This window comes from Punica granatum, chromosome 5, assembly GCF_007655135.1.
Source record: "Punica granatum isolate Tunisia-2019 chromosome 5, ASM765513v2, whole genome shotgun sequence".
Lineage (NCBI taxonomy): Eukaryota > Viridiplantae > Streptophyta > Magnoliopsida > Myrtales > Lythraceae > Punica > Punica granatum.
This window is the reverse complement of record NC_045131.1, coordinates 12440047-12449990: the sequence shown is the minus strand read 5'-3', so window position 1 is coordinate 12449990 and position 9944 is coordinate 12440047. Positions and strand designations below refer to the sequence as shown.

Below are 9944 nucleotides of genomic sequence, written 5' to 3'. Positions count from 1 at the left end.
AACTGCGAGATGTACGTGTATATGGACTGATATAAGGATTTATGATAGTAACACACAAGACTAAAATTAAGATCAGGTCTTTAATAATTTAAGACACATAACAGGCGACCTTACATTGGACAGTCAAGCACACAGAACAAATATGATTACAATGAGAAAATCGAAAAGGAAAATATAATCCTTATTCAGGCAGCTGCAAGCTCGCAATACCGACAATATATAAATAGAACTATAAATGACTCGGGTTGTATAGTTTTGGACCCCTAACATACTTCATCTTAAGAACTTATGCCATGATCGTCGTCCTCGCTGTCATTCTCAGGGGGGTACCCAATTCCATGGCGCTTGTTCGGGAACATCATGAACACAGTTCCCGCCATCGCACCGATCAGAGGAGGCAGAGCCTTGAGCATGATCGTTAGCTTCTCATTTTTCTCGTACTTAGGGGAGAAGCACTCCATTGTGTTCGAGTCCAGGAAGGCCACGGCACCGAACACCATAAATGAGAGCACGGCATGGACAAAGTCCTGAAACTGGAGCTTATACTTAGACAGGTCCACCGAATCATCGCCGCTAGGCCAGAGTCCTTTGCGGGTGGCGATCCCATAGTGGACTGACCCGTCAAGGTCCACATAGCTGTCAGTGAAGGACGAGAAGAAGCAGGAGAGCCCGCAGAGACCGATGAGTGCCGCGCTGAGATGCCTGTTCATACGGCTGTCGCACTCGCCATTGTCAGTAAAGAGAGGGTTGAGGAACTGGAACACGAAGACCGTACCGGTGGGAAGGAGCTTGATGAGGCTCCCGAGTCCCGAGAATGTGTTGTCCTTGATGCCCTTTCGCGGGGTTGTGCCCTTCGAGCTTGTTTTGTAGGCCATTTCTCGAACAAAATCGAATTATAGTACCGAAACCTCAGCTGTAGGAGTGAAATGTGATTGATGATGATGATGATCTTGGGCTTGTGTGGGTGGAGATGTATTTATAGTTGGTGCGGGGGGAAGAAGAGCAAGTTTAAAGAAGAAGAAGCCATTGCTTCCAAGAAAAAAAATGAAGCCATGGAGTTATGTTTTTTTTTTTTTCCGGATTACAAAAGAGGCCCGAGACCTAATATAATAATAGAGAAATTTTAAATAACTAATAAAAGGACACAGGTAATCCTATTAGATATCAAACCTATTACCTCTAGGTCAACAAGCGAAATGTGCGCCACTATACAACACCCGTTTTTGATATTATGAGGTTGGTTTTGCTTCCACTCCTAGGAAAAGGTGAGGTGAGCTTCCTCATTTGTCCAATCCAAGCTTTAAGCATGAGGGTATGGATGTTTCCATTCGAGCACATGACCTCAAAGTACTATTGCAAAACATACAAAATCGCATCTTGTAATGGAGTGCAATCGATCCGCGTAAACTTAGCTTCACATTGACACTTGATAAGTGATCAACTGAATCCAATGTCATACGACAGATTTCTCCAAATTACTCAAGAATAGTGGAGCAATCGCGTTAAGTTTCTCGATCCTCTGTCTTAGGATTAATAAGTTCTATTTCATGCTATCTTGGCTCGAACTGATGACTTCTACCGCATCAAGGTGATACCATGTCGCTTGAATCATATCCCTTCCTTGCTCCCATCAAGAAATCAATACGAGTTTTTCTAATTTGACTTACTCCCCGCTGTCATCGAATGAGAAAGGATAAGAAAATCACGAAATTGACGTGAGGAGATAGGTATAGATATATTTCTAAGAGCAATCGCTGTACGTGAAATTGGCATTGCTCGGATCCGATCGGGTCGGCTTTCAAGAATGTTCATGGGAAAGACCTCAAGCAAAAGAAACTGTCCCATGCTTAGCACAAAAGAGAAGTGCAATATGAGATGGTTGCCCACACTCTTCCTGCCAACTGATGAAATAAAAGGATTTTGAGACTTTATATTTTATTTGTGGGAGGTATGACGTTTAACAAGTACCTACAAAATCGAAATTCCAATGTAAGCCACATTAAGGATTGGGGATTGTTTGCAAGTTAGCCATTATCATATTCTACTTTGAGAATTTTGCATGCTGTTGATTAGGTCTGGTGATGACACAGAGCAGAAACACCAATTGCATGGACAGTGGAGTGATGCTTTTCAAGTTTTTTCTTATTCTTATTTTTCTTTCTTTCTTTTTCCTTTTTTTCCCCCCGGATAAATTAATTCTTAACTCGGCTTGTACAAGAGGCTAAGCAGTCGAATTTTTCGAAATTTCTTATATTTACTGGTCTATTATAAGGTGCTTTTAGAAGAGTATGTCATGTAGCAGCTAATGAGGTCTCTAGCTTAGCCTCAAGATTACGAATGCGCACACTTTCAGTTTTACAAGACCTATTATACGCTGCAGAAGAGTGGAATCGAGCTAGTCTTCTTCTGAAAATTTCGAAGGTTGCGCTCTCGCCACAGTTGATATATATTACACGTCCAACACTCCTACCCTTTGGTGGGAGGGAGGGATAATTTTCCCTTGGGGACGGTTCGGATGAAGTGGTACCATATGGAGCCCTCCGACTTGGCAATTGTCCCCCCGAATTGGGTCTTATTGTTGCGGATGCTCCAAGAGACTGCCGGTGACCTTGCCAGCCACCGCGGGCGTTTGTGCTCGACGTTGAGCCCCCATTGGCCACTCTGTTTCTCCCTCTCTTCATGTGGTCCATATCTGGTAGGTATCCCCCGTTTAGGTATTTATATATAAAATGATCGTACATTAACACTTGGGTAATTAAATTCTCTTGCGTGTATCCGGACCTGACCCTGACAGACCTTCGTGAAGACCAGTTTCAATTTTCTGCTTCGGATTCCGACATGCAAAGCCCACTTTGAAAAAGTCCAAATCTTCGTAGCCGTCCATTCAAATTATGGACTTTCGAACTGGACCCAGTTGTTCGAGAAAGTGAGCAGTGTTCTCGAACTGGAATTATTAGTCGTTGTCAGTACCGAGAATGTTACTGGTACCCTCCCCCCATGATCTTCCAGGAAACGGGACCATCTTAACACACATTGAAATAATCAACAGTCGAGTTACGGGTAGTTCCACTGTTTATGTCATGAACGACTAACCAGCACTCGGGAGTGAACTTCCACAACTATCAAATGGCCAAAACGTCCTGACGATCGACAAAGTTTCCCATGAAAGCTACAATTCCCGACCGAGTTTCTAGCAATGCGAACGATAAAGTTTCCCATGAAAGCTAGGATTCCCAACCGAGTTACTAGGCAATGTGCTACGATCAGCAAGACAACAGGCGATCATCTGCAGACTTCTTCCCTGGTCGCAACAGAAAGCTCTGTCCACCGCTCGGCACCGCAAGATGGGAATAACCCATAACAGATTGAAGTAATTTCAATCCTGACCTACAACATTGCTGGCCAATATCAAGTTATCATGTCATCGACATGAGGGTTATGAGATTACATGACAAGCTACCCCTTTCGACACGAGTTAACTGTACCGCTCGCGCTCAGGTTCTGATCGCGAAATCCCTGTTAGCCTGTAAAGCAATTGCAAAATTGGTGAACCGATCCCGTCAAAGTGTAGAGAGCTTCCCGAATACGGAAAGCCTTCGGGTTCTAAGGCGATTGCTATTCCGTCGAGATTCTTGCAACAAATGAATGGACCTGAAATTCCATCTTCTTTACATAACAGACGCTAAGCATCAGAGACTCACAATAGGACTCCTTACAGCTAAAAGCTTGACAAAAAAGAAAGAAGACTACAGCATCTGAAAATTTATAAAAAAAAAAAAAAAAAGCCACTCCGAAATCTAGGACTGGTACCTAATACAACTATTTCCCCATATTACAATCAACCCCCCATACTTTTCCATTTCTTCCAGAACCAACCTCGGCCGACTACAACAGCCTAACATCAACCCACAAAGATCACGTCTACCGTCAATTTCCAGAGACATCCTCCCAAACTACGAACCTAGCCAGTTACAACAGCGGAAAAATAAATATTATCAACTACTCGCCCCAACTATTTCTCCTATTTCCAGATCGGCCCTCCATTTCCAAAAAAATTAACGGAATGGCCCAGACCTGGGAAACATCGAGAGAAAAAAAGTTACAGAGACGGACAACGGTGGAAATGGCAGATGGGAGAGAGAGAGAGAGAGATCTGATGACGGCGAAGCTCCGTGATCGGATCAGGTCCGATCGATCGACTAATCATCCAATCGGAGCAGCCGGCGGAGGTCTCTGGTGGCCGAATCGTCGAAGGAGACCAGCTTCTTCTTTGAAAAAGACGGCAGAGGGAGCGAGCTCGGCTCCGGGGAGACCGCGAAAGCCGACCCGGCGTACATGTCGCATTTCGTCATCATCGGAGACCGGAGCTCCGTCGCCTGGGCCTGCCTCGCCCCCCTCTCGCCTCCTTCCTTCTTCAGGGACAGCTCGCTCTTCATCTTCGAGTCGAGCGACGCGCCCCGGCGGAGGATCGTGACCGACCGGAGCTCCGTCGCCTGGGCCTGCCTCGCCCCCCTCTCGCCTCCTTCCTTCTTCAGGGACAGCTCGCTCTTCATCTTCGAGTCGAGCGACGCGCCCCGGCGGAGGATCGTGACCTTCTCCGCCACGAGGCCGGCTCTGCCGTCATCGGAGCTCCATCTCCTCGGCTCCGGCTGGGCCGGCCTCCTCTTGTGGTCCGGTTTCTCGGATCGAACCGGTTGGTGCTGCTGCTGCTTCCGGCTTGGCCTGGGGTTTGGGCTTGGGTTTGGGTTATGGTTAAGGTTGGTATGATTGTTAGAGTAGGAGTTCCCGTAGTTACATCCCCTCCGGCGAGAGAAGAGCGCCGGCGAGGTCCTGATCCTGCCTTTCAGGCAGTCCTGCGGCCGTAAGATCTCAGTCCCCATACTTGGTTCTTCTTCAGATCTGAAACTGTACAGGAGCTAGAAAAGAGAAAGAGAGAGAGGGGGGAGGAGGCAGAGGAAAAACGCCCCGTTCACTGGATCTCCGTCGGGAGAGGTGGCGGAGAAATGAGCTGCTGAGCTCTGGCAATGGAGGTCCCGAGGTGGCGAAGGGGCTGGCTTTTATAGGGGGAGGGGTGGTGGGTGCGAAGGTGAAGGAGGGAGGAAAGAAGATGACGACGAGGGTTTGGGGTTGGTTGGGGTGGGCGGGGTGAAGCGGGGTTAGGGTTCCAGGGGAGGAAGGTCCATGGGAACTTCGCTGGTCTCGACGCGTGAAAGCTAATTACACGTCATCGTTGCCCATTGGAAAACGCCTATTTTCAGCATTTTCCACCGTTCAAACTGGTCAGCTTGACTGCTTGAGGCCTTTTTCTTTTTTATAAATAAATAAATAAATTCTGTTTTTTTCCCTGTATTAATTGTCGTTACAATAAATAAAAAAAAATTCTGTTGAATTTGCAGTTATTGTATATAGTTGTTTTGGAGATTATAAACTGAGAGCCGAATGAGAAAATTCGCCGTTCGATCCTTCAATGTACGGTCGGATATCAAGAGGGAGATCGAGATTGTTCGGGTAACAACCATTGAGCGTTGCACTCAACTTACCCTGAGACCAGATAATTGTTGTTAACAAGAGCTCAGTTTTAGGAACCAGTCGGATGAAAATTGCTTAAAATTAATCTCTTCGGTCCAAAAAAAAATTGATCTAATAAAAAGATTAATCCCATCGTAAAATTAACTCGAAATCCACTGAATTCTGAGGGGTGATTGGCGTTGGAAGGTTGTGTTTGAGCGGGAGCACGCTAGGACCGAATGTTTCATGTACTGCTTTTTTATATGATATGACAACAAACTGATTGATGATGCTAGGTGGGATTTCTCCTCTCTCTCTTTACTAAAGGTCTTAAAGATCCATGAGCTTATACAAAAAGTTTTCACCCGTTTCCAAGCAATGGGATACTTCACTTTAATCTCCAAAACCAATGCCTGCCATTTCCTCCATGTTTTCATCAATTTTTTTACATTTTGTATTTATTAGTTATAGAGACAATTAGTAAAATCTGAAGTTAAATATGTCCAGTTAAAAAAATAGAGGTGAATTCTACACAAAATTTTGACTCATTATCTTTTTAGTAAAATGATGAGATGCTCTTGATTTATTGATTGAGATTAATCATTACTAGAATTCAACTATTTTGTCTCAAGATACTTTCAATGGGTTTTTATATCCATGCTCCATAAGTAAAGTTGACCTACATTAAGTCAGTTCGTCCACTACATTATACCTTGTAATTTTTTTTCTATGAATAAAATCATTGTATTAATGGCAAACTTAATTTACAATGGTTAACTGACAAGACCATCAGTGGAAACATATACTAGGCTGCCAATCACGGGATCAACCACTCGCTACCAACTAAGAAAATAAACACACCAACGCGAATGATTGAATAAACATCCCTTATTAAACAAAAACAAAAAACAGCCACACATCTGATATTACAAAATCCTTGAAATAACAATTCAATACTAACCAATCGAGAACTAACCCGACCGATAGGTCCTTGATGCAATCACCATAAGGAACAATGAGACAAACACTGAAGTGGCATTGGGCAAGGTTGGTAAGTCGTCGACGTAGGACGCCCGAGCAGCCAAGGAGTTTTTTCTTAGAGCAGGAAATAGGTAACCATTCCAAGTGTCAGCACGGATCAGGACTACTCTGGGAGGAAAAGCCACCGATTTGACCCATCTGTGACAGGGGGTCTGACAAGACCCGATTGGAAATTAGCCTGATACGATCTGACAGTATCTAGGTCAGATCAGGTCCAATCGAACAATATTCAACCTACCTTGTTCGAGGTAGGCACAGATCTGGAAGCGCGGTGGAGCGAAGATGGGGGCGAGAGGAGCACAATGGAGAAACGACAGAAGATCAGTGGAATAGCAATGGAGTATTGGTAGCGGAGTGGTGTTTGAAGAGTATCGGTAGCCGAAAACTATCAGTTAGAAAAGATCCTTTGGTGGGAGACCATTGGGGTGAGAACCCCAACTTCAAACCCACCTTCGATCTTTGTGAGTAAAGGGCAGGAGCACAGAGAAATGGAAGGGACATAGAGGGAGAGCGATTAGGAGGTTAATGGAGAATCGTTGCCTAATGCACCCAACCGAAGTCAGGGGCATCGGCAGTGGCGGTAGATGGACTGCAAGGGTTTCAAAGGCGAAAGGGGGCTTAAGGGACGACGGATATCAAATTGAGAGTTGCAAGTTATATGTCAATATACCTGGTAGTAAGGGTTTGTGGGTCTAGGTACCATGTTTTTTTCATTATACTCGGACCATACCCTATAAGAGATATGTTTTAAGATTTTATAATCGGACACCACCTTGTTGAGTCTTGGAATTGAAACTCATCAAGAATCTGTATTATACCACGGATTTCGGGTACCTTGTTTAAACCAATAAATTTTTTTGCCTCGCTAAATAAAATCGAAAATGTTTTATCAATTATCAGCACGCAAAACAGAATGTCGACATAGATTTAGATTTTTTTAAAATTAGTGACTATATTTTTTAAATATACGAATATCTAAATATATATATATAATGGGAAAAATTATTATCTGAGTCCAGGTATCAGTTCTGATTCAAGTTCTGGATATCCTATATGCAAGAACCGGAATCGGAACCGATTTTCACCGATACTTATTTTAATACCCGAACCCTACCCCATTTTCAATACGAGCTACTCGGATCTTACCCTAACGAGTAGGTTCTGACCGGTTTTAGGTATATTCGATATCTATGCACACCCCTATGTTGTAGTTATTAACCTAAAATTGTCACATATCTAGCATGGTCCTCATTTTTTTCTAAATAAGTATGGTTGTCATTTACTTATTATTAGCTTCATTAATTTTTTGGACTAATTAAGTATTCATAATTTGAGAATATGGATATTGCAATCCTTTTATTTTTTATTCTTATTTTTTATTGGATCCTTGATCATCTCGAGAATCAAAAAATTATTTGAAATTTTATATGGATAGCGAGTACATAGCTTACTTTCATAATTTTGTCACCAAATTGAGATTTACATACAAAACAATCGGTGACCACATAATATTTTATTATATTGTAATAATTTCCAGTCAAATTAGAACTCTCCCAATCAACAAATGTTAATGATGGTGAAGAAAATAATCATCATCCAATAATAATTACTAAAATAAAGATTAAAGAATTTAAAGGAGAAAAAAGAAAAAGAAAAGAAATGGAGGAAGGTTCGCTTGACAACTGTCTCGTGCTGAGGTGTCTTATGGCGTTATTGCAGTTCATGTCTCTTGTCGTTTAGCCGTTTGAGACTCCAGGTGTGTCTTCATCCAGTGGGGCAAACATTGAATATGAGCGAGCTAAAAATTCTAGTCGAGAACCCATCAAAAAATAGAAATTCTTTATGGAAAAGAAAAAGGCATAAAGAAGGAAAAAGGGGAAAAACATAAGGGGGAAGAAAAACGAAAAAGAAAAGTAAAGGACAAATAAGAAAACAAACGAAAGAAAAAGGAAAGGAAAGCATTAAGGAAGCACCCTTTCGATTTCGCCACACCGAAGGAATAGGAGTCGAGACAAAACTGAAAGTTACATACAGCATCGACGGGTTGGATCTAACATGAGTATTCAAAGTTAAGAAAAAGAAATACAATTCCGCTAGGTCGAAAACTCGAAATGACGGTCTAAGTAAAACTTGGGGATAGAGCGGCACATCTGAAAGATCCACAAAGAGCAGTCGTGGAAAAAGGAGAGGTAAATGCCCCGTTATGAGGAAAAGATGAAAGGGCGGGCTAGAAAAGTTAGGGGATTGAGAGGTGTGGCGAATCCCGAGGTGGACGACCATAACAAAAGGTGAGCTCAATAAAAAATAAGAAAGAAAAAATAAAAATAAAAAACACCCCACTAGGTTGTTGCACAATGCACAATCTGGGCAAAAGTTAATGATCAAATAGTCAAATCATCAGTCAATCTCTGAGCAAATATGAAACTTGCACTACTATGTCATCAATTGAAATGTAGATGATCGGTGGTGTGTAATCCAAGTTACTAAGAACAGCCTACAAGATGACTAAATGGGTGCATTTTGAAGCAAGATTGAATCATCGTATCCTTTAGAGTCTCAGGGAAACATGATTCCTACCTTCTAATAAATCATTCATTTGTCGTAACAAAAAATCTGAGTGGGTTCTAATTGTTAGTGATATGACCTAGAGCCTAATTTATGTATTTGGATAATTTCTATTATGGCAATCAAATTTATCATATTATTATATTTTGAATGCTTCATTCTTAAAAAGTTAAGAATATGAGTGACGAAATAATTCGATAATAATATTTTTAAACTGTTTACACTCGTATGGGACGTAACTGGACATTATTTATCTTGATAGATTGTCATATCTGTCTGTATCCATGACTAGTATACGAATACTAATGAAAATGGAGTAGTTAATTTCATACTATCTGATAACTGTTATCATGACAGACATGTAGATGCTTGTATTATAAGTAGTCGAACGTAACTTGCAGATAATATTCATACGGTAATTTACTAATGTCAATGAATGTTATCTAGATCGTATTAGTGCATATAGTCTTTAAACCTGAGATGGAACGCCATCTCATGTATAAGTGATTAGGATTTGCTAATGCTAATGTATTTGCGCTTAGCATGAGTATTCAGCAGATAGTAATTCTAGTTAGTTATACTTGGAAGTAGGTGTCCGATCAAGACGAGATTCACTAACCTGAGTAAACAGGGAAAATGTCTTATGGAAGTTTGCTTTGTTTTGGATCGAGAAATTCTCGGCCGGGATAGATAGACTTGAATATAAATGAGTTTTTATTCAAGTGCTACAGATCTAATAGTGAAATCAGAGAGTTCATATGATCGGCTATAGAGTTTGTCATTTACCGTAACTCTAGTTAGATCGAGATCTTATAGTGAAGGGATTAAGT

At 41.8% G+C, this 9944-nt stretch overlaps 2 protein-coding genes and 1 long non-coding RNA gene across 5 annotated transcripts; all 3 read right to left on the bottom strand.

Moving 5' to 3' along the window:
- Positions 1 to 61: 61 nt before the first annotated feature.
- LOC116209294 (protein DMP2) lies at positions 62 to 964 on the bottom strand. The gene has a single exon (XM_031542892.1). It carries the CDS (start codon positions 873 to 875, stop codon positions 279 to 281), a length of 597 nt encoding a protein of 198 aa, XP_031398752.1. The 5' UTR covers positions 876 to 964; the 3' UTR covers positions 62 to 278.
- A 2620-nt stretch (positions 965 to 3584) lies between these two features.
- On the bottom strand, positions 3585 to 5085 carry LOC116209292. 3 transcript variants are annotated; one of them, XM_031542889.1, is made up of 2 exons: positions 4494 to 5085; positions 3585 to 4376 (listed from the first exon to the last, which is right to left on the bottom strand). In XM_031542889.1, the coding sequence occupies exons 1-2, from the start codon at positions 4878 to 4880 to the stop codon at positions 4200 to 4202; spliced, it is 564 nt and encodes a 187-aa protein (XP_031398749.1). In that variant the 5' UTR covers positions 4881 to 5085; the 3' UTR covers positions 3585 to 4199. The 3 variants fall into 3 exon arrangements, with proteins under 3 accessions (XP_031398749.1, XP_031398748.1, XP_031398747.1); XM_031542888.1 differs by having other exon boundaries at positions 3585 to 4436; positions 4554 to 5084; XM_031542887.1 differs by having other exon boundaries at positions 3585 to 5081.
- A 1275-nt stretch (positions 5086 to 6360) lies between these two features.
- LOC116208853 lies at positions 6361 to 7166 on the bottom strand. Its single transcript, XR_004157143.1, has 2 exons — positions 6788 to 7166; positions 6361 to 6701 (listed from the first exon to the last, which is right to left on the bottom strand). It is a non-coding gene; the product is annotated as an uncharacterized LOC116208853 (long non-coding RNA).
- Between the last annotated feature and the right edge of the window lie 2778 nt (positions 7167 to 9944).